Consider the following 24525-nt stretch of genomic DNA (forward strand, 5'->3'; position numbering starts at 1 on the left):
AAGTCATCAACACTTCCTCCAAGGTGCTTATAAGCTAGCATTAAAAGATGTTCAGCCACACAGAGCATTACATCATTAAATGTTAGCGCTGGCCATTTCTGATCATGATGGAGTAACAAGTACTGGATTTTCCCTCCTGTTGAAAGCAACTATAAAACTAAACAAACATACATAGCAGTTTTCAGGCATTGGGCAATAGGCTGTGCAGGATCCCTGAGAGAAGGGAAGCAGACACATAAGGTGAGCTTCATCTTCACCCTGGCACTCTGCCTGGGTAGATTTCCCAACCATAGCACAGGGAGGTGGAACGAAGCAGAACATGTTTGTCCTACTGAGTTGAGGAGGTAGAGCCTGGGCTGCAGAAGCACTGGAGCCGGTCGGGCAGGATACTGGAGAAGAAGAAGCTTCATAGGGTAGGGACCCAGAAGTTTGTAGGGGGTTCCCCCACAGATCTCTGGCTGAGGGCTGGTCTGAATATGCTGAGGGCTGGTCTGCATATACACAGGGTGAGGTCTAACAGAGAGTAGTTACTTTGGTACTAACAGCAGAACAGGGATAGTAGAGGTTGCAGAAACATTGGATACATAGGAGTTTCAGTCCAGTCAGAGGGGAAATGCTTTGTTAACATTCTAGGCATTCAAGCAAGACAACAGAAAGGTCATACCATAGGAGTAAGGATCATGCTCTGGAGTAAAATCTACTCTAGTCCTGCATAAAACCAAGCCTTAACAGGATCAAGGATTCTGTAATTTACCATCAGTAAATTAACTCCCTGTCAGAACAAAATTCAACACTCATTAAAGGAAGACAATATCATACAAGTTTCTTTCAGAGTATCAACTGTAATATCCACCAACAACCAAAAATTACTAGAAATGTGGAGGAGCAGGAAAAGTGACCCAAATTCAAGAGAAAAAAAGTAAATAGGAAACAGATCCTGAGATGTCCCAGAGGTTCAAATTAGCAAAGAATTTAAAGCAGTTATTATAAATATGTTCAAGGACTTAAAGAAAAATATGGTCTCAATGAGTGAGAAGATGGGGAATCTCAGCACACAAGTGGAAACTTATAAAAAAGAACCAAATAGAAATTCTAGAAAAGTACAGTATCCAAAATGAAAAATTCACCAAATGAGCTTAGCAGCAAATTAAAGATGGCAGAAGAAAGGGTCAATGAAGTTGAAGACAGACCATAGAAATTACCCATTCTGAAAAAAAAGAGAGAAAAAAGATCGGACAATCTTTTGGGATGATACCAAGCTGAGTAACATAGTAATCAGAGCCCAGAAGGAGAAGAGAAGGTGGGGCAGAGAAAATAATTGTTGAAAATGTCCCAAATATGGTGGGGAAAAAAATCAATTTGCAGATTCAAGAAGCTCAATGAATTAACTAAATAGGATAAGTACAAAGAAAACCACACTTGTGCACATACAGTCAAGCTGTTGAAAGTTAAAGGTCAAGAAAAAATGTTGAAAGCAGTCAGAGAAAGAAAGACATTACATACAGAGGAACCATGATATGAATGAAGACCTTCTTTTGAGAAACAATAAGGATAGGAAATAAAACAATGACATTTTTTAAGTACTGAAAGAGAAAAATACCATAGGTTCAGAGTTTTATATCCCGGGAAAACAAACTTTTAAAATGAAAGTAAAATAAAGACACTTCCTAGATAAACAAAGAATTTGTCCCCAGCGAGCCTGTACTGCATGAAATACTAGCTCCTCTTTAGCAATCCTAGCAAGAAGGCTGACTTCCTGCTTCTTGAATTCTTCTGGAGCTTTGGAGCTTGCCATAGGACGGCAGCTTTAATTGTGAGTAGGTGAGTGAGTAGGCTTGTGTTGACAGTAAGGAGGGAGCTAGTGATCTCTTTGCACTATTTAATCCACCATTCACCCCCAGTGGAGAACCAGACCCACAGGCACATGGGAAGGGTGAGCTTTGACATGAAGGCAGCAAAGCATGGTTGGTATGCACTGGTACAGCTAGGCCAATTGTTAGAACAATGAAATACCTGCAAACTGGTTGGAAAATAGCTACTGCTGAAGCCCCTGGTTCCCTCGCTCATCACCTTTGCCTCATTCCCAGATACTCCCAGACCTCCCTATGATCCAGCAATAAAGGGTCAATTTCTGGCAAGCAGGGCACCTCCAGAACCCTGCCTTAGGACTCTGCCAGCTTCCTTTCTAATTGGTTGGTGCCTGGACCATGCCAGTTATTAATGACTTATAATATCACCCCTGGAGCTAAGTGGGGTTGCTTCCCAGGAAGGGAGACCTGGGTGTAGCGTTCTGGGAGTGGGTAGAAGAGGACCCCAGGAGGCCCAGGGACAGGATGAAGACCCTGCTCCTGGGGGCGGGGCTGCGGTGGGAACTAGGGGGATGCACTGAAAGCCAACAAAACTGGCTTTTCCAAGTCAGCTGAAGTGTTCAGGGACACTTGACTCTCTAGCACAACCTCTGTTCTAATCCCCTAGGTCATATTTTTCCCTTTTAAAAAGGGATATTTCATAGCCTTTTAAATAAATCTTTTCAGCTCCACTGATTTGGAATAACATGCTTAGTGGCTTAAGAACTTCTAGCTGGGCCCTCAGCAAGTTGTCCTTCAATGAGCCCATTTTGTCATGAACCCTGGCTCTCGAGGGTGGCTAGGCCTCTCCCAATGCCAGCACTGTGGACCCCAGTCCTGTTCTGGGATCTCAGGCAAGCCCTTCCTCCCTTCCAGCCCCTAGGGACCTGCATCTTCAAGGTGGAGACCATGCAAAATACAGGCACACAGAACAACAAATGAACATTCTCTTGATCAGCTGCAAAGACTCTATTTCAACCACAGAAATGGGCATTCCTCTTCCTAGGTTCAGTTTCAAGGGAATCCGTGCTCTAGGGGAGCTTTCTGTGTGTCTGCCTAGGCAGACAGAGGGAGATAGACAAGAAGCCATCAAAGGAAGGCAGAGTGGCCAGGAGGTGAGGCTGATCAACACAATTTAACCAGCATAAACACAGCTGATCAAAGCTCTGTGCAAAGCCTTTGGAAGCTGGCTGATATATACTCCATGATGTACCTCTTTGCCTCCTTTGGGACCTTGAACCACAAGTCTTACCAAACTGCAGTAATTTGCTGAGCCCTCAATCAAACACTCAATCTCACTGAACTGTGAAAGCAATGTCTTGTCTTTAAATAACATCTAGTGAAGCAGTTTACACCAGGATGAAAAGCATGTTTTCTAAAATCATCGTTTGTATCACCTAACTCTTGTTAAAGTAAAACCTAAACAGAACCAACACTCCTTTTGATGGAGTTCCCTGGTCTGTACAGCTTTCTGCCAAGCTCAAGGGATGGTGGGCCAGGTAGTTTCCAAGTGATGTGACCGAGGCCCTAAAAGTCATGCTGCCTAAAACAGTCTTCACAATACCTCGTCACAGTGCCTTATATCCCCACCATTAACTATCCTTTTTGGTTAAGGTACCTACTTCAAACACACTTGTGTTACCTGGGAGGAGTTCTTAGCCTTCTTCATCGTGCTCAAGTTTGAGAACCTTGGCTGCAAGCATCAGCAGACACACCAGGGGCGTCCGCTTTCTGCCCACAGACAAGCTACTCCACATCTCCAGATCAAAGATGCTTAGAAGTTCACAAGCCTCGAAATCACCTGGAGGCTAAACCACAGCTTGCTGGGCCCCACACTGGGTTTCCGATTCAGTAGGTCTGAGATGGGACCTCAGAATTTGCATCTCTAACAAGTTCCCAGGTAAAGCTGGTGCTGCTGGTCCAGGACCACACTTTGAGGACCACCGTACTGGTTGATTTCTAAGGAATCTTCATGATACGGAGGCAGAGTGTGAGAACATTCTGATCACGAACCATGAGGTAAGAAGACGGGGTTCTGAAGTAGAAAGGGGTCAGGGCTCAAAGGCAGGCCAGCCTAGCAGAAAACTTAGACTTGCTCAAATGATCCACCAAAACATATTTTATGGACCTCTTACTCTTGCTTTCTTTCCTTTGCTTGCTTTTCTGCTTACTGCCCCGAGGAAATGCAAGTCCGCTGGCAGCCCCAGCAAGGACAAAATGTGGTTCCCTCTCCCAGGCCCCTTCCCGAAGGGACGTGTTCACACAGCTAATCAGACTGTCAACATGCTGCTCAGCCCTCTGCACCCTCTTCTGAGGGCTCCTGACATGTCTTAGAATTTACACAGGACTTCTAGTGAAATCTTAAACTACATTTTTTTTCTCTTTTGAGATCATCTACTTCCTAATAGGATAAATTCAATGAAAAACATGCTCTGATCCTTCAGCTGCCTCTTCTTGACACAAACACAAGGAACTAATTAGCGGGCCTGCCCAGGAGGCGGGCAGAAAGGGGTTCATGACAGGACCACAGGCTGGGCAGCCACCGTCAGGTAGGGCCTCATGACTCACCCTTTGGCCATCACGTCAGGAGTTGGGTCCATATGTCAGTGGAGGGGAAACTGACATGTGGGTGTCTGCCTGGTGTTACCATGGCATCTACTGGGCAAGTAAGTTCTGTTCATGGTTTAGCTCCCTGTACATCTGAAAGCCCTCGACATCCCCACTTTCATTTGACTCTAACAAGAATCCTGCGAAATAAGCAGAATGGAACTGATGACCCCATTTGGCAGATAAGACAATTGAGAAGGAGCTCAGAGAAAACTGGACATTGTACTCCTGGCTCAGCCACTCCTCGTGTGGTCTTGAGCAAGTCTCTTCCCCTTCCTAGGCTTCAGTTTTACCATCTGTGAAATGGAAGGAATGGACAAGGTGATTGCGAGGTCTCCTTATAGATCTCTTATTCTGGGAGTAAGCTATACAAGGAAAAGGACTTGCCTGAGGTCATGCAATTAATGACACAGAGAAACCAGGGGCCTCTATACCGTGTCTGTTGAGTGAGAGCCATCAGAGCACCCCCGTTGCCACCCACTGCCATCTTCCTGACAGTGTGGGCCAACCGGGGCCTCCAGCTGCCCTCTGCCTTGCAAAGACCAAGACCCCTGGGATGGTGAGGTAGGGGAACACAGGCTCAGAATGCTCCCTGACTGTGACTTAAAGCCCCAGTGCTGCCAGCTGCTCATTAGAGAAGGCCATTCCCTCTGGCACCTCGTCTACCAGACAAACACAATGGGCACCTACCCTGTGCCAGGCCCTGTGCTAGATGAGGGGATGTGGAAGGGAAGGAGGCTTGCTGTCCACCCATGAGAAAGTCACAACGAGGAGAGTGAACAGCGGCTGCTGCATCCGAGTCCAGCCCCCCGTCGGATCACAAAGCCCGTCCCTGGCAAGGGGCTGTGGCCCACGCAAAGGCACGAGCTGCAGCCCAAGTGAGCACGATCCTCTTCAAGGCAAGCACAGGATCCACGAAACTTTAGGAGGGCTCAGTTTAGAGCCGTTCCCATGTAGGCACTGTCCTCCAAACGCACCAGGGAAAGCAGATGCACACGTCTGACCCCCACCAATTCATTGGCTGGAAGAATGCCGTGCTCTCTCTCTGAGAGTCAAACCTCCCAAGCACATGGAATCAATGAGCCCAACTAGCTTCCTATCTGTAATGTGCTGGCCAATGACAGTTCTTCCATTAGTTCAAGACAGTCAACACAATCAACTGGGCCATGTCTCAGGCACAGGATGAGACTCCCTGGAGGAAACCAACATGAACATGGCACGGCCGTCAGGAACTGAGGAGCTCTCAGCCTAGGAGCGCACGGAAGACGCAGACACACACACAGTAAAACAGAGCAGAGAATGGTAGGCGCTAGAAGATCCAGGTTAGGGGGTGGGGAATTCAAAGGAAAGAATGACTCATTCCAACTGGAGACCCAGAAAGCCTTCATGAAGGAGACAGCACACAGAAAGGTCATCCATCAACAAACAAGAAGGCCAAGTTCTTGTGTCCCTTCTGCCGCAGTCAGCCAAGTAATCTTGAGAAAGCCAATTCTCTCCATTTTAAAATGGACCATTTGCCCGAAGTGCCTCACGGCATTTTGAGAATTAAATGAGAACTGATTTAAATGCACATCAGATAAATAAAGGCACCAAATATAAAGCTTTCGTCATCGCTCGGGGCAGAGCAGGGAGGAAGCTAAAAGCAGAAAGTATATGGGGGAGGAAGCAGGTGGGGGCACGGGACACCTGCCAAACGCAGGGCTGATGTGAACACCTAGTGGGCTCGTAGCTGGCTCCAGTGATTTCTTTTTTAACCTCCCACGGCTAATTTTACTGAAGAGGGCACACGAAGGGAAAGTCAGAGCATCGAACTTCCTCTGCATCAGGAAAATGAAAGTTCCCACTGGAGAGGTGGCTTCCCACCCCTGAGTGACAGGAGCCTGTACAGCTACCTGCGGTGGTCCGTGAACCTGGGGCTCCTCCCGGGCTCCCAGCAGAGGGCCCGGGCCCTGTGTACTCAGTAAACGCTCATTAGATGAACGGATGGGGTCCTTACTACTTTCCAAGGGGCTTTGCTTTCACGTTCCATTTTGATTCACAACCACAAGCCAGCGGGGCAGGCAGGGAGCATATTATCATCCTCGTCAAAGATGGGGAAACGCAGGCTCGCAGAGGGTGACTGTCCACGTCGCAGTCAGCGCCTTCAGAAGGGAGCCCGGGACTCTGCCTCCTCAGACGGTATCACCTCCTCACACCACGCACCTCCTAAGAATTGCTGCCACAGCCAGTCTTTGCCACAGTGACCACCTTCCCTGATTTTCCCAAAAGCTTACCACGTGCTGTTCTGCGCACGTTCCCTGTAATACTTCACTTAATCAGACCCTTTCATCAAAGAACGTCCTATTATGACTCCCAAATGTACTGGTTTATTTCAATTCAGAAGGTGATTTTGTGCATCCCAGAAATAAGAGTGTCATGGATTCTCTGGTCCTTTTACCAAATAAGAACTGATCTGCGTTAAAACCGTTGGTTCAATTGTTTGGGGTCACTGCTCCTCAGAAGGAGACATAGCACAGGGAGTTAGGAAGACAGAAGGGCATGATTTTTTTTTTTTTTTTTTTTACCGTGGACATTCCTTCCTACAGAGTCGGCTGTCAGTTTTGACAGATGGCCTGGCTGCAGGAGGGGGGGACAGAGGGCAAGCTCATGGTTAAGGCAGCACCAGGGAACTAGAGCCAGCTGGGCTGATTCGAGGTCTGAAATCTGGGCTGGACCCCAAGTTCCAGCTAGTGAGGGTGGGACACGGAGCCCTGCTCCGCCCACCCCCACCCCGCTGCAGCTGTACCAGGCAGGTCAGCACGTTTCTTGGTGTCCGTGACCTTCTGGCTGCAGGCAAATAGGGTGGCGAGGGAGAGCAGAGGAATGGGGCCTCAGAGAGAAAGCTGAAGCATGTTCAAGGTCAGAGCTACCCTCCCCTCTCTCATCACCCACCCCAGCCCCTTGGCTGATAACAGTTTATGGTGCACCTACTTCCTGAGGGATGTATTCATTCTCGTAAAAATTCATGATACAAAAGTTTTGGCAGGAGGCTGGAAATCACAGCCACTCCACAGCTCTGTTGAGGGGTGCCTGGCTGAGGTGCTCAGAGACTCCCCTAAAGCAGCAGGAACTGAGGTGAGGGGAATAGAATTTCAGAGGACTCCCAGTTCCTGAAGGGCACAGTGGATCAGGTAAGAAGAGGTCTGGGGCCTTGAGAACAAGGGTCAGTGTGGCCGGATCAGCTCTGATCTCTGCTGCCGCTGGAGCATTTAGCCGCCCACCCTGTGGGGGGTCAGCACCAATCCAGACACCCGTGGCTTTAGTGTCACACTAGGGGGCTAGTGCATCACGGGACCTGGGAGAGCCGAGTCATTAGCTGGATAATGTACACCGAGAATTAGTTTATCAAGATTCACCGTTTATGCCTCCGTCCATGGACAGAGAGAATGGAACACAGAGTGGGGCAGCTTTGATGGGAGGAGGAGGCGAGATGAACCAGAGCAAAAGATTCCAATGGTGGGAAGCCTCCCAGGGAGTTCTGAGCAGAGAGTAGGCAGGGGAGGTGGTTAGGTGGATGGCACGAATAAGAGGATGCTAGAGAAAAATTCACCAACTGCACAACGTTTTTGCTTTTTTTTTTTGGCTGTGCCTCATGCCTTGCGGGATCCCAGTTCCCCAGCCAGGGACTGAACCCGAGCCACAGCAGTGAAAACTCGGAATCCTAACCACTGAACCACCAAGGAACTCCCCAGCAGCACAATTTTAAAGCCATAGAGTTTAGAGCTGTATCTTCTAATCCAACCCCTCTTGTACGGCCTTGAGTCATCGGTCACAGCCATGACTAATGGCCACAACCATTAGACCAGACTAAGAACCAGACTAAGAACCAGAACTTCCCTACTCCCCCAGCAACAACTTTTCAGCCCCGTGATCCTTCTAGCACCCTCCAGCCTCCCCCAAATACTGACCCCAGTCCTCTGATTCCACGGGAGCTAGGAATACCCTCTTGAACACTGAGCATTCTTGAGGATTACATGGACCACCCGTATCAGCCATTCTGGCCAGACGTACCTTGTGTGAATAGTGCTGATCAACAATCCTCGCCAACCCGAAATCCCCAATCTTGAGCACGAGGTCCTCCGTGCTGATGAAGATGTTGGCGGGCTTCAGGTCCCTGTGCAGCACGTTGGCGGAGTGGATGTACTTGAGCCCTCGGAGCAGCTGGTACATGAAGAGCTTGGCATGCTCCTCCGTCAGCGTGCCCTGCTCCAGCAGGCGCGCCAGGTCGGTTTCCATGTACTCCTGGACGATGTAGGCCACGCTGAACTTGAACAGCTTGCCCTGCAGGTCGGCACCCTTGGACCCCAGCACCTCATACACCTTCACGATGTTGTCGTGGTCCAGGCGGCGGATGATCTTGATCTCCCGGAGTGCATGCTTCATGCTGCGGGCGTCGCTCAGGGTGATCTTCTTCACAGCCACCTTCCGGCGGGCCCTGCTGTCCACGGCTGACAGCACCAGCCCGTTGACGCCGAAACCCAGGGGTTGGAAGTCAATGAAGCGCCCACCAAGGTCATACCCATAGACGCTGGCGATGCCGTCGCCCTTCTCAGCCATCGTTGGCTCAGTGGTCAGGGGCTGCCCGTGGGACGAAGGGGCAGTCAGGAAAGGCCACGTCCCAGCTCATGGCTTCCCCAGCACACCTCATTCTGTCAAGCCCCAAGGCTGAGGGACGCTTTTTCTCCGGGTGATGTCACTGCCACCAGCTCCCTGGAGACAAGAGTGGCATATGTCCATACTCGCTGAGCTGCAGAAGTTGGAGGCTCAGACTGTTTCCTTAACCTGTACTGGGAAGGCTGTCCACCAACTCCTATGTATCCTGAGCCTCCCTGGAAGCTTAGAATGGCTCATGATTCTTTCAAATATAGCATCTTGGAAAGAAAAACCAGTCTCATTATCTATGTGAACGTAAAGTTTTCTATCATGATGGACCATAGAGTAGAGATGCAGAAACTCTCCCCTTTAAATCCTTTGTTAAAAGAGGCTCCTTCTTGCTGAAATGTGGTGCTGTTGCTGAGCTGTGTTCCTTTACTTTCGATGGTCCAAAGCTCAGTGGTAGCACAGCCTTCAGCAGCTTGGGAGCTGCTCTCTGTGTCCCGAGCAGTATGAAGAGATCCCAACAATGGATTCTAGAGGCTCGTGGGGACTTCTTTGTACCTCTGCCAGCTCTCCTTTCTACCAGCTCCTCTTAGATTCTGAAACCCAAACCAGTCTGTTGAGCATTGGTGAAGAAAGCTGGAGAAATCCAAGCACCTTTCATGAGCTCTCAACCAAGTTACACCTGAAGTCCCAGACCTGAGGGCAGCTCAGCTGCCCAGCCAGGATCCTCTGGAGGCTTCAGATGTGGGCAGCATCCTCTGTCACCCCCTCATCCACACTACCTTGAATGAGACACTGTTCTGCTGGACCCAGAGAGGCTGGCAGGAATGCAGCATCTTTCAGACCAAGTCTCCTTTCCTGTCAAAGAAACAATGTTGGGTAAATTTCCACACTTCAGCTTCCAGCACCTTCCCACTTGTGTGTCTTTTGTTAACCAGCCCAAGTGTTATTTGATCTGTCCAGCCAGCTGAAACACTGCTTGCTCAGGGGATTCCAGTCTTTGCACTGCCCAGCCACCCCGCCTGCTGTGTGCAGCGCTCCCCTGGAAGGGAGAGAAGATGGATTGATTTGATAAGACCATCAACTGGTGTGCCTTTTATGTAAATGCCTGCTCCCCGAAGGTTAATATGCACAAACTGTGGGTGGCAATGATCAGCTCTGACCTTTGTGAAAATCATTTGTTATGCTCTCCAGACACACACAGCAGCACTAGCTGAGCAGGGTGACAGTAAAAAGTAACGAGTTGCAGACAGAAAATGAAGGATCAATAATTTTGTTTTTCTACTTGGACCCCTTTTCTTCCTTCTTTTGCAAATGTCTTTGACTATTTTGAGAGAATTTGCCATGCACTGAGATTTAATTACTTTGTATCTCTTGCTTCCCATGTAGGCAGCATAAGCATACATACCAGATTATAAGGAAATTTTATTGCCACCCTGGGATAGGGACTTTCTGCACAGCAAAGCAGGGCACAGACTTCTTAGAATGACACCAGGGCTGGCATGGTGAACTGTATTCTTTTTGATAATGGGGACCTAGCTCTTCAAAGCAATGAGTCAAATCATATCCTGACTGCCCCCTGTTGGCTGCTGACTCAAATTACAAGCATAGGACCTAAGTGGGGAGAAAAAAATGGCAAAACTAGCAATGTAAATTCAGACCTCTGAAGTAAAGGCAATATCATAGCTTCTAAGGAAGTGACAGGTTTTATAAGTTTATAAAGTCCACACACACACAGAGAACAAACACTATATCCTGTGCAAAGGACTGAATCTAGCCAGGGCTGCTTCTTAATTCCCATAATCCTGTAGGGCCCCCTGTAAGGATACTTTCACATCTGAACTCTGCAAATGATAAATGAAGCAAAACAACAGTCAACTCAATGTTCTAAAATCAAGGGGGCAAATTAGGGGACACAGATGACCTGAAATAGTAAATAACCAGATGCCCTCCAAAGACTGCTAATGAAAGAAATTTACCAAGAGTCTGGAACATAGTAATTGCTCAACAGATGTTACCTGTTGTTGCTATTGTTAAAAATTCCCTTATGCTTGAATAAGATGTACCTAATATTCTGATGTTTCATCAATCTTCAGCAGTTCTACTCTGCATGTTTTTTTTGGGCCCAGCAGCAAAATAATCAGCACTTAAGCCTGGGAAATAATCATAAAAAACAAGTCCTGTGGCCCTCAACTGGGGGTGGTCCTGCCTTCCTTAGCTGCTCTGACGAGGAGTCACTACAGGCCTTTAATGAGCAGGGCCAGATTTGCCAATCATCCTGCCGAGTATCACCATCAGTGAATAACTGACAACCACCCCCAAATGCCAGCATCTCCACTGAGAGACTACGATTCTAGTCTGAGTTCTCACTTTACAGATAAGGGCACTGAAGCTCAGGGAACACCAGCTCAGTGCTTCTAGCATAGACAGGGTCAATAAACATTTGATGAATTGATAAATGAATACCATTCACTCTGAGGATTCCTAGCCAGTTAGAGACAGTGCTCGGACCACCCACTGAGCCTATGGCCTGTGCTGTGAAGTCCACCTGGACACCTAATTTAGGGGAACAAAAGAGCCACCTGGGGCCCCGTTTCATCCCTCCTCCAACTCCTGCTGCCCAAGTCAGGTAACAGAAACTGAACTGGAACACCTTTCACTTTCTACCCATATATTTGGCCTGATTCCCAAGGGCAGAGCAAACAGAAGAAATTATATATTGCTTTATGAGGGGAGATGCTGAAGCCTTCTTCCCTTTCCGGCTCCCAGTGGGCTGTAAACAGAGACGGGAATGAGCACCTAAGCAGGGAGACGACATCACCAGCAAGCTGAAGGCAGGATTTGTTCTAGATCAGCTGCAGTGCAGATAATCTGTGGATAATTAAGAGGGGCTTTATTTATTTTTAAAACTCTTTCTTCTTCCTCTCACAGGGGGAGGAAATGTGTGTGTGTGTGTGTGTGTGTGTGTGTGTGTGTGTGTGTCTCAGTGGTCTTCCCAACACGCTATCAGCAGAAACCCCGTCACCTTGGGAAGGCTCGATTCCAGCCAATCCATCATCCCCATGGCCTCTAAATACGCTCTTTTAATTCCTGTCCTGTTTCTTTGCTTGCACCTTCCTGGTTCCTGAAATATCCTGCTTCTTCCCCACTTGTTGAAATCCTGTCCGTCATTCCAAATTCAGATGAAGTCTCACTTCCTCTCTGAAGTGTCCTCAGTGACATTCCTCCCTTTTCTGAACTCCAGTGTGTTTGTGTGTATATACTGTATTTGACATTTACCATATACTAATCTGGGCTGTTATTTAACTTTTTATACATGTCCATCTCTCAACTAGGCTTTAAGTTTCTCAAGCCCAGGACAAAAAGTAGTACTTAGAACATAACTGTGAACTGCAGTTACCTGAGGTGCATTTGTTATGTCTACAAAACCGTGATGCCCACCTTCCCTAGATGGTCAGCCTCCTCCCCTTTCCATCGCTGCCCCAATGCAACGTGTTCATTGCAACAGGGATCTTCACACAACAAGTCCCAACTGCTCAGACAAACCAGTATCCCTGAACTTCAGTATCATCTGCTTAGATGCTGCCTCTCTTAGCATTTCAACACGAACTAGGCAGCTCTCATCTGACCGTTTCTCTGTTCCCATTTGAGTTTACTGTTATTCATCTCTTCTCTAACCTCCTTATTTTCTAAGTTTTCCCCTATCATTCCTCTATAATTTCTACCGTAAACCCTTTGCCTTTCCCCACAGGTGGACTGATTATGAAATGCCGATTACCTAAGAAGTCTCGGATTAGGGCTCTTTTCTTGCATGATGTACCAAGAGGCGTGGGCCCATCGGCCCTGGAGAGGGGCACATCCGGCATCTGGATGTGCCCACCTGGGCAGAGGAGTGAGGATGGCAGCTCTTGGTGTGATGCAGCATCTCAGGGCAAAGCACAGTCATTCTCCATTTGGGGGTGGTGGCTCACAGCTGCTCTGAATCACAGGTGTGATTTGCAACCAGGGAGCTGGCATTCACCTTGAGAGGTGGAAAGGTCATGGGTTCAGCTGTGCTCAAATGACAGTCAGCGAGAAGAACACATGTAACTCTTCCAAGGGCAACAAGGCTCCCACAATTCCATGGTGAACATCGTAATAAACACAGGAGTAGAAATCTCTACCCCAGGACTCCTAGCAATGGTGTTTCTTTTCTCCACTGATTTCTCACCAATTTTCCATCAGTATCTTATTTGAGGCCAATTAATTATCCTCTCATGCATCCAGCCTTTTAACATGTGGAGGCAAACCAGAGATTGGTGGTGTGTGCCGATTGTCCCTTTCTGGGATTCCTGGGGCTCTAGTTTACAAAGCAGCTTTGGAGAGTCTAAATTTAGACTCACCTCCTCTGCCTGCTCTGATCCTCCCAAATCTCAGGCTGGTGGCTTTCAGCAGGAACCAAGGCCCCCAGCATTGGAGGCCTTGTCTGGAGGACATTTCCCAGATACTGCTTTCTTCCCTCTCCTGAGCACCCAAAATCTTGCAGGAAAACCTTCCCCAGCAGGGCTGATGTTTATGGTTGAACAGGCTGTACACTGCACAATTCCAGGTGGTACCATTCATATCACTCAAGTCTGTCTGACTTGAAGTTCCGTGATCCTAATTGCTGCAGTTTATATGAATGAAGTCCCTAGACCAGAGACTGGCAATTTTTTTTCTATAAAGGGCTAGAGAATAAAAATCTTAGGCTTTGTAGGACAAACAGTCTCTGTTACAATTATTCAACCCTACCTTTGCATCACAAAAGCAGCCACAGACAATACCCAAATGAATGTCATGGCTCTGTTTCAACAAAACTTTATTTACAAAAATAGGTGGGGGGCTGGATTGGGCCAGGGGGTAAGTTGCTCTAGACCCCTGCTCTAGATCGTGTAGGAATGCCCTCTAGCTTGTTCCCAAGGAGGCACTGAAGTGTGTGGTAACCAGGCCCCTTGCCGGCTCTTTCTGCACCGTCTTCTCTCTCCTGGACTCAATCCCCCACCACCAGCCCCGGTTGCCCCTCACAGTGGCACTATCCCACGCCTGCCCTCTCCGGGAGGAACCCTGGGCTTGGGATCCCACCCAGGCTTAGTTCAGCTCATCTGTAGGTTTTGTGCCCTCAGGACCCAGCTCTCTGCTTTCCACAAGCTACCTTCCAGCTCTGCGATTCTATGGTGCTGTTGATGGGCCTCGCTCCCATACCCCATGTGCATCTTAACAGAGCCTTTCTGGGGAACTGGTGAAGATGACACTATGAAGATGGGGTAACTACACACGTGGAGGGTTCACTCTGGGCCAAGGGACTGATCAGTTGGGTCTCACAAGAACCCCATGAGGTTGATATCATTCTCCCCTGAAGCCCCCAGAGGGAAATGACTTTCCCAAAGTCGCACAAGTAGCCAGTGATGAATCTGGGGTGTAAACGCGGGTCTGTCTGACTCCAAAGCCCACACTTCTCGTCACTGTAGCCCATTAGCTGAGCCCAAGTAGGTGATTCCCACCAAGAACCATCTAGACCCAATGTGACTTCCCAGGACTAGTGAAGGACAAATTTGGGGGATACACACCCTGTGGTTCTTCTCAAACTAAAGCACAGGCAGCTACCCTTTCAGCCTGTGTTCAGCTCCAGTGTGGAGATCACAGTTAATGAGCCCACTTGACAAAAAGAAAAATTGAGAAATAAAACATTAAAATGAGATTAAGAGTTAAGGAAAACTAAACCAAGCCAAAAAGAAAACAAAACACACAAAAAAACCCCAAACAACAACAGCAACAAAAAACCTCCGCCAAGTTCAAACAGCCATAACCCTGCCTTCCAACCAGTACCTGACCTCTTCTTTAACTGTACACCTCAGATGCCAGAGACCCTGACTGTGGGGACTGGCCATCCTAGAGGGTAGCTGAGCTGAGCACCCTCCCAGCTGGTCCTGTAGCTGCCACTGGTCACCTGCCCAGGAACCATTCCCACTTCCTCCAAAGGAACAGAAACCAAGTCTGGGTCAGCCATTGAGCAGCTGAGCCCAGCTCAGGGTTGACTCATGGTTAGATGACGGGTCTAAACCAGGGCTTCTCAACCTCAGAATGATTGAAATTTTGTGCCAGGTCCTCGTCAGCTGCAGGGCTGTCCTGTGTACTGTAGGATGTTTAGCAGCACCCCTGGCCTCTACCCACCAGACGCACTAGTAGCATCCTCCAGGTGTGACAAGCAAAATGTTCCTCAACATTGAAAACTATCACCAGTGGAGAAGGTACAAAGTTACCCCTAGTTGAGAACCACTGGTCCAAAGCAGCAGTCTCCAGCAGTATTGGCAATTGCACAGAAGAGTTATTTGTTTCATGGAGCTATACGGTACAGGGTATGGTATCGCCAAAAGTTTAGCAACCCCGGCCTTGCTCCACTAAATGCCAACAGCGCCCCCTGGTTCCTGTGACAGCCTCACACATAGCCAGAATCCTAGAGGGCAATGACATCTCCCACACGCATCCTTGCTGAGGGCCATGAATCTAAGTCAATCGTGCTAACCCAACTCCCCTTTGGCAATGGGTGGTTTAGAGGTGATCATATCAGCCAGTTCTGGACAATAAGCCTTAAAGGCACTAGAGGGGCCTCACTGAAAAAGTTTTCTTCTTCCCCTACTCCCTGTCCTTAGATGCACTTGTAGGAAGAGGTGGTGTTGGTGCCACAGCAGCCATCTTGAGACCATGTGGGGACAAGCTTGGAGACCAAGCCAGCACACCAGAGTTGGCAGATGAGCATGGGGCCTTGTAGACATCGCTGAGTAGCTGAGCCAAGCCTGGAAATGCCTGCCTCCAGCTTTCTTGCCAAGTGAGATGGTCAAGCTCTATTTTTGCTTAAGACATTTTTACTGTCTTTTTTCTTTTAACCTGAAGCTGTCACTGTCCACCCGATAGTAACCTGCTAGGTACATGGTTGGTCTAAGTGGGAAATAAAGAGATGTTGAACATATGGCTCCTGACCTCAAGGAGCTTATATTCCTATAGGGAGAGAAGGACCACATAACAATAACAGAAACAGTGCAAGAATACTCGGGGACCAACTTCATAGTTCCACTGCAAGTGCAGTAAGAGGACCAGGAAGATCAGTCAGAGAAGCCTCCCGGAGGAGGGGGAAGGCAGCTTCCAAGACGGCCACCAATGGTCCCCGCCTCCTGGCTTCAGGCTCTGTGGAATCCCCTCCCCTAAGCATGTGTGGACTTACTGACTCACTTCTAAGGAACAGAATATGGCGGAAATAATGGGATGTCACTTCTGAGATCAGGTTATGAGAAGACTGTGGCTTCCGTCCCAGGTGATAGCTCTGGGGGAAGCCAGTGGCCATGTCATGAGGCAGCCCTGAGGGGAGACCCAGGTGAGTTCTTGCATCGGGATCTTCTGAGGCCCGCTGGCCACCACGTGAGCGAGCCAGGAAGCGGATCTTCCCCAAAGTGAGCTTGAGAGGACTCCAGCCCTCTCCAGTGGCCACGGCCCCACTGAAGGCTCACAGGAGACCTTACACCACAGGCACCCAGCTAAAAGCTGTGCCCGGATTCCTGACTCACAGAAACTGTGTGACAGCAAATGCTGTTTAAGCCACTAAATGCGGGGGTATTTATTATAGACAATAGGTAACTAACGGAGAGGAGGGATGCAGAGACCTCGGCTCTTGACATGTCCAAGATGGAAAAGAAGCAAACTTGGCCTGAAATCTTGAGGCTTTGGGCAGGGGGTCCTGGGTCTTAGCTGCCTTAGAGCCCATCAGATTCCAGAGCCAGACAGAACCTTGGGAAGTCAGCAGGGTTGTTGCAGGGGGTGGCGGTGGGGGAATCTTACCTCCCTTTTTTCACTGACTTAACCCCGGGGGATGAGTCCTGTGTCTGGCACACAGTGAGGATTCCAGAAATAAATACCAGTTGACACAGGAATGGCTACGTTGTGCAGTAAGATTAGGATTATGACAAAGTATAACCCACATGGAAAGACAAATTTAAAAAATGTGCCCCTGAGGCGCAGATCAGAAAGTTTTTGAACCCCTCCAAGGAGAGTGGGAGATAAAGCTGGGGGGCTCAAGCACGGATGCCACATGAGCCCCAGAAGAGAGGTGACCAGGAGGCGTTTCCTCACCAAGGAGAGGACTGCTAGCCCAAGGCAGTGGTCACTGCCTTACCTCTGATTTTTAGCATCGGGGCTCCCAGGAATCAGGAGAAACAACTCTTCCTGGTCTTCCAGCCCTTGAAATGAAGTACCACTCCCCCGACCCAGGAGGGGAACAGGCTGGACGTGTTCATGGGCAGTAAGGTACCCGAGTCTGGAAGCCCCTTCTGTTTGTGGAAACCCACGTGCACGGGCAGATGGCTCCTCCCCATGTTATCACCCATGGGGCCAACTCAGGCTGCAGTGTCCCGAGCCTCTCTTGCCCCCAGGACCACTCCAACCGAGGTCCCGGGATCCCCTTCATACACCAGCCGGCAGGGCAGTAACCAACCCAGGCCCAAAGCACTTCTTGGCCTAAAATATGTACGTCTCAGGCAGGGAGCCGCTGACAGGCGCCCCAGCGTGCGTCCTCCCCTGAGATGTGCAAACTCCCTAACGCCCCTTTGAGGCAGTGAGGCCACTGGCCCTGGTTGGTTTCCCTTATACGGTTTCCTCCAGAACGTGCCGGTGGGGATGCCACCGAGTAAGAAACAGGAGGGGAACCTCTTTTATCCTCGTCTCCCTGAGGGGGGATGGGAGGAGAGCTACAGAGGGCTGGAAGGAAAAAACGAGCGGCAAGAACACCAGACTCTGGGATTACCGCCTCCCCAAAAAGCAAACGCTGGGAAGTATTCAGTTCAGTCTCTCCTCTGCCTTTTTCTCTTGAAAATTACGTAACCAGCCAGGGAGAACAAAGGCTTCCCAAGCCTCCCAACAATACTGAAATAGCACGGAGAGAAATTCCGTGCCTCATTTGGAGCTCTGATGCCCACATCAGTGCAGAGCTAGGGGCGGGCAGTCAGTCTGGGTCCCTGAGTGTGGGGTGTGGGTGCTGGTTGCCACGGGAACAGCACAGGGGCAGGGGCTGTACCTGCCTAGGCTTGAGGCTGGGGGTCCGACTTTCAGATCACCAGTGTGAGAGGGTGTGTGTGTGTGCCAGCATTTAAATCCTTCTGATTTGAGACAACTGCTACATTTGACCTTTGTAGACGCAAAGGGAAACTTCTCATTTTTCTTTCTTTTTTGTTTTTTTTAAAGGAAGGAAACCTGGCATCACAGAAGATGTTGGCCTCTTTCAATATCTAAATCAGGACAGTTATGACCTAAGTGGCTAAATAAGGTGAGCCTCTTTGGGGCTTGCTTTGTTTGGACTGTATTCTAAAGGGTAGAGATCCCAGCCAGGGCCTAAGCTTCTCAAAAGCAGAGCCTGCATCTTTCATTTCTCCCACACTTGCTTTAGCCCCCACTGCAGAGTGCCCACGGGCCCCTGTGCCTTCCTGAATTCCGAGATTACTCTCTGTGAGCCCAGATTTCATGAGAAAGTCACTTCCAGGCACATGGTCCGCCTCAGCTGCCATTTATCGAGGACCTACTATGTGCTGGGCACGGTGACACACGTTCAGTGATGTTTGAACTTTCACAGCACACTGCGGGGAACTATTCCCTGACATAAATGAACACTGTGCCAGTGATTTGTGCATGGTAGGCACCTGTTTCCTCCTCTTGCTTCCGTTTTGAGAGAGTGGAAGTAACTTTCTCAAGATCACACACTAGAAAGGGGTCGAGCCCGCTTCCTGATCCAGGCTTGGTTGCAACACCAGTGCATTCTGTCATCTCCCATGGGGACTTCTGTCATGGAGGGTCCCACCCCCATCCCTCTCACACTGGAGTGCTTGCTTTTGTTTTTCTAGTTTCCCCAGTTCCTTAGAGAAGAAGCATTTGCTTTCCTCCTTTAAGTCATCTTGGAAACTGGCATCGCTTCTAAAGGTCTCAGCCTCTAACCTCATAGTTTCCTTGACTCTACTCACCAGCCATACAAAATGTCTTTCAGTCCACTGAAGCTGTCATCTTCTCTCTTGCCTCTGGGCCTCCACACATGCTGTTCCCCCTCCTTTTCCTCTGGCTAATTCTTATTCATCCTTTGGGTACAAGTTTAAATGCCCCTTCATCCAGGAATCTTTCCCTGATACTCCTTTCCCTCCCCAGACTAGTTTATCTGTCGGGTTGTGTCCTCCCCCTCCCCCTCTCATATCACTTTCTCCCTTTCTGTTTCAGCTTTAATCGCTTGTCTTCAGTGTTTGATTGGAAGCTTGGTGAGGGCAGGGACCCCTTCACATGCATCACTCTAGCCCCAGTGCCTAATTCCTAACCTACTCAATAATAAATAATACTTGGGCAGAACAAATGCATTCTGAGAAGCCCCATGCTCCAGAGCACCATTTACAAATTCAGATTTGTGAAACTCACTTCTTTCCTCCCCGTTAGAGATGCCAACCAGATGTGAGAACTTCACAAGTCTTTTCTGACTCAAATCCTCTGTGTAGTGCAGTCCCTTTATTAAATTTCGTAGAGTTCTTGACTTCTTTCACTGGCCTGCTTCTCACCCAGTTACCCAGCCCATTACCCAGCAAATGTATCACACACTACTCCCTCCTAGTCTCATGGAGGCTGATCATTTACAGGGGTTGCACTCAGAGGTACAAAGAAATCATTCATAGAACAGAAAAATGTTCTCTCTCCTGGTGATTGCATCTCCCTGTTCACAAGTGACAGAAGAAGTGGTATTTTGACAGCTCAGGTGACAGCAACAATGTCTGGCCCACACGGGACTGTCACAGCTGAGGAGGAAAGCCATAGGCTGGGAGCCAGGAGGCCTGGGTTCGAGTCCTACCACTGCCTGGGAGCTCTCTAGCAAGGAGTTTCTAATCTGTGAAGTGGGAATAACCATACTTCCCCACTTACTCGTGGGAATCAGAACAGGGTGGTGATCTGAATATACTTCCAAAAGTATTTCACACAAATTGGAAGTAAGTCACGACCACAAACCAATTATACTAAAATTAAACCACTTCCACAGTGATGTTAGCTGGGCTCTAGGGGGTCGGAACTGTTACCCTTTATCACCCCTTCACAGTCCTCCAAGAGTGAGTGGCCTCTGCATGGGAAGAAGTGAGTATTGGTTCACTAGCTATTGCACATGCGTTTTGAGTCTTTTTTTTTTTTTTTGCAGGGGGCAGGATGAGGGGAACTTTAGGCTAAATTATCCCTGTCTTCTCTTATGACCCAGAACACACTGAGACACCCAGCCCGGGATGGAGTGTCTAGGAATGAATCTACAATGAATCACTGCAATGGACCGGATGTTTGTATCTGCGCCCCACACACAATTCATATGTTGAAATCCTAACCCCCAATGTGACGGTATTAGGAAGTGGGGCATTTGGGAGGTGATTAGGTCATGAGGATAGAGCCCTCATGAATGGGAGTCCTGATAAAAGGGGCCCCAGAGAGCTCTTTCACCCTGTTTGTACCATGTGAGGATACAATGAGAATCAGCCATCTACAATCCTGAAAAGGGATCTCACCAGAAGCCGACCATGCTGGCCCCCTGATCTTGGACTTCCCAACCTCCAGACCATAAGAAATAAATTTCTGTTATTTATAAGCCACTCCGTCTATGGTTTTGTTGTAGCAGCCTGAATAGACCAAGAGACTCACCAAGGGGCTAACCAAGTCCATCATGGTGAGGCCATTTGCTCTCACTTATTAACTTCCATGTATCAATCGCCCTCTCCTCTGCTCTCCTTGTGAGCGCCTCCTTCACTGAAAGCTTATTAGACCCCAAGAGTCAGAACCCCATGCCACAGAGATAACATTGTAGGAACCTGACCCATTGGAGGGGAAACGTGCTGATGGGGTGCTTGTTTTTCATTTTCCTCCTCACTCTAGCAGGAGAGATACTAGGGAGTGTCACTGGCCTCTTAGGAACAACGAACTCCCACAAGCCTGTGAGGGTTTCCACATGCAAATAAGCCTCTTACGCTCGATGGTCAGGGCCATCAAACCCCACCGGACATGGAAGGGGGAGGGAAGGAAGTGATCAGCCTTCCGACGGATCATGAGCTCCCTGGAGAAGAAGACAGATGGCTCCAGTGCCTGGGAGGGGAGTGGAGGAAGGTTGGGAAAGAAAGCAATGGAAGCAAGAGAGCAAGAGGAAGCAGGGAGGTGGGCAGGGGACGGACGAACCCCCCCCTCCCCGACCCTGGGGTTCTTAGCTGAATGAGGCGAAGACCAGGAGCCCAGATGGTGACACCGGCTTTCCCGCCAGCTGGCGTGCGTGTTCTTAGCTGATTTTGACTTCATCCGGAGAAAGGTGACCATTCCGGGTGCCAGATCAGTGCCAGGTCAGTTCATACTAACTGCTCCCACCGCTGCCAGATGAGGAGACTGAGACCCAGAAAAAGGAAATAACTCTTCTAAGGTCACTCGGAGAGGCGGGAACCCAGCTTTGTAGAGCGTCCAGGCTGCCGTTTTGGGGCGCAGGCCCTTCCAGGTGTTTCTTAGGCCCCACAAGGGATGACCTGATGGACCGCCAGGACTGCCTCCATCAGTGAGGAAGGGGGTCCTGACCCAGCTAGCAAAGAGCCGTGCATGGCAAGGACTGGCTGTCTGGGAAGGAGCAGCCCCCTCTCCTCCTCAGATAATTAAGTGATCATTCTGTATCAGGGAAAAAGAGTCCCATACGGACCATGTGGCAGCAGCTGTCAACCTTCCAAACTGGAATCCTCTCCTGTCACTAAGAGCAGAGCTGGGAACCAGGCTGCGCCGGGGGGTGGAGAAAGGAGGGGATGGTCACTTGGGCCCGGTCCCCACTGAGGATGTGTAGGGCTGGTGCCCAGCTCGGTGCCCGGCCTCTGTAGGGACGGAGCCAGTGTTTGCTTCATCAGGAAAGCTCCAATTCCATTTTAGACCGAGGAGAGCTGAGCCCCCAGAGGCCAGGAGCAAGAGGAGCCTCTGTCTGTTCACGTGCAACCAAGACAATGAATGAATCGCAGGGATGTGGTCAGTCTCATGCCTAAAGGCACTCGGGAGAAAGCGAGCACTCAGAATCCCAATGATACAGGCGAGGTGGGGCGCAAGTCGGAGGAGCAGGGTTGAAAAGGAGGAACTAGGGAGAGAAAGAGGAGGAGGCCAGGGAGGAGGAATGAGGAGAGAGAAGGAAGGGTAACAGGAAGAAAGAGGGACCCCGCCACCACTCCCAGAGGCCGCTCCTGCCTCCTTAGTGAGTCGCTGGGCTGTTGTTAGCACTTGGCACACACAGACCATCCTCGTAGCTCGGGAGCCTTAGACACACACATCAATAAAGTCCTCATTGCAGAAGATGCTGGAACCTTGACAAGAGCAGCAGCATGACCAACACAATACAGCGCGTTACCTTGACAAACATAATGGTGCCAGCAGCCACCAACTCCACAGCTCTCCCAGATACAGGGAGTCCTGGGCAGGAACTGGATTTTACCTGCTCAGTGTCATTAGCTGGAAACCTGGATCAGGCTGGCACGGAGGCCAACACAGTGTAAGTATTTGGGTGGGACAGTGACGCAGTGAAGCATTCCTTCACCTCTCCCATTCTCTGCAGACTCCAGATAAACGAACCTTGGGATTTAATGAGTTCTGAAAAACCAGCACAAACCAGGCTCTGTGTGCTTGTTATGCTGGAGTTCTCAGGTGCCAGGAACAAGAGCAAAGCCGATGGGTACGGGCAGGGGGCTGCCTGGGGAAGGGCTCAGCCACTCCCAGGCTTAAAGGTAGATCCAGCCTCCAAGCCACCCTTTGGGAGGAAGGCTACTGGGTAGACATTGGCCTCAATATCTACCAATGCTATAGGGCCAGGGCAAATTAGGGCTCAAAGGAGTAGGTAAGGCAGTTGACTGGGTGGGCATTGTGGACAGAGCTGCCTTCCAGAACATGAGGGAGGAGGTAAGGCCAGACAGTAAGAAGGGGTGGCTGGAAGGAGCTGCCCCCTCCAGCACTGGTCCCCTCTCACTCAGAGTAAGCAGAGAGAGATGATTGTCATCCCCTCGTATCCATGGGGATTGGTTCCAGGAACCCCTGTGGATACCAAAATCTGAGGATGCTCAAGTCCCTTATATAAAATAGCATGGTATTTGCATATAACCCACACACATCCTCCTGTATACTTTGAATCATCTCTAGATGACGTATAATCCCTAATACAATAAAAATGCTATGTTACTAGTTGCTGGAGTGCAGCAAATTCAAGTTTTGCTTTCTGGAACTTTCTGGAAATTTTTTTCAAATGTTTTTGACCCGCAGTTGGTTGAATCTGCAGATGTGGAACCCATGGATACAAAGGACTGACTCCCCTGCTCACCGAGGGTGGTGGGAGGAACCGCTACCCACCCATCAGTAAGAACCTCCTAGGTGGGAAGAAGGTTGCTTTTACAGTAAGGCTTTATATTACCAATGACAAAAATCACTTTCTTTTTTCAAGCAACAGTGTAACTTGTTTTTAATTTAGAATCTGTTTCAACTGCCAAAACTGTGAATTAGGATCCCAAGCGCGGGCAGATAGAGTCTCGGGATGTAGTGCCTGTGCTCATGAGGCCAGGCTTCAGGAAGCCTGGAGAGAAGTGCAGTGTGGGTCTCATCAGGATGGAGCCAAGGGGTCCTGCAAGAGTCCTGACCAACCGGAACTGAGGTAGAGGGTTCGGGACCCAAAGTCCACCCGCATCCCTTTGTTCAGTCTTATAAGGCGAGTTTTTCTTTGAAATAAAGCAAAAAGCAAACCAAACACTGACTTTGATAGTCATCTTTTTGACCTGTGGATCGATTTGTTCCGTCTTTCTTCGACACAACTTCAGAAAGGGACGGAGTGCCAGCTTCCACCCCACGCTCACCAGGCTCCGAGGAGCAAAGATTGGCTCTGATTTCTTTTGAAGTGCCAGGAAAGATGACTGGGACTAAGGCCTAGAAAAAATCTTAGATACCTGTGCCTGTGCTCAGGGTGTTCTCTGAGCCTGGACTTGCCCTTTCTCTTCCCACTCCCTGCCAAGGTCTCCTATGGGATCACCTCCCAGGGGAAGCTGGTGAGGGCTGTGACCAGAGTGAACAGAGTTGAGGTGGTGATATGGGGGAGATAAGACCCTGTCTTGGAAATACTGCCATCTGTCCCCTTTTCTTCAGCCAGACTGCCTTAGTTTAGGTCCTGGATATCCTGACATGTCCAGAGTCTGCATCCTACCACCTCTAGCTTTTGTCCCCACTGTAGAGCGGGGTGCGACACCATTCACATTTGCTTTCCTGCGGCTGAGAGCACTGCAGCATCTGTGGCTTCCCTCTGTGAACAGGTTTAGAATGAGTGAATGAATGAATGAATGAAGTCCCAACAGCCCCCAAATGGTCTCTCTACCACCTTCCTGCA

At 49.3% G+C, this 24525-nt stretch overlaps 1 protein-coding gene across 4 annotated transcripts in view; it reads right to left on the bottom strand.

The window, feature by feature from the left end:
* The window catches only part of MAPK4 (mitogen-activated protein kinase 4), a 180283-nt gene that overhangs the window by 67608 nt on the left and 88150 nt on the right, over positions 1 to 24525 (bottom strand). For 3 of the 4 annotated variants that reach the window (XM_082355421.1, XM_082355423.1, XM_082355420.1), the window contains exon 2: positions 8505 to 9950. In XM_082355421.1, the coding sequence (XP_082211547.1) occupies positions 8505 to 9050 (546 nt within the window). In that variant the 5' untranslated portion in view covers positions 9051 to 9950. Of the gene's footprint in view, positions 1 to 8504; positions 9951 to 12870; positions 13114 to 24525 lie in introns of all 4 variants that reach the window. The other variant, XM_082355422.1, reaches the window with a different exon arrangement.

Source organism: Balaenoptera borealis (genome assembly GCF_965194805.1).
Source record: "Balaenoptera borealis genome assembly, chromosome: 14".
In the NCBI taxonomy this organism is placed as follows: Eukaryota; Metazoa; Chordata; class Mammalia; order Artiodactyla; family Balaenopteridae; genus Balaenoptera; species Balaenoptera borealis.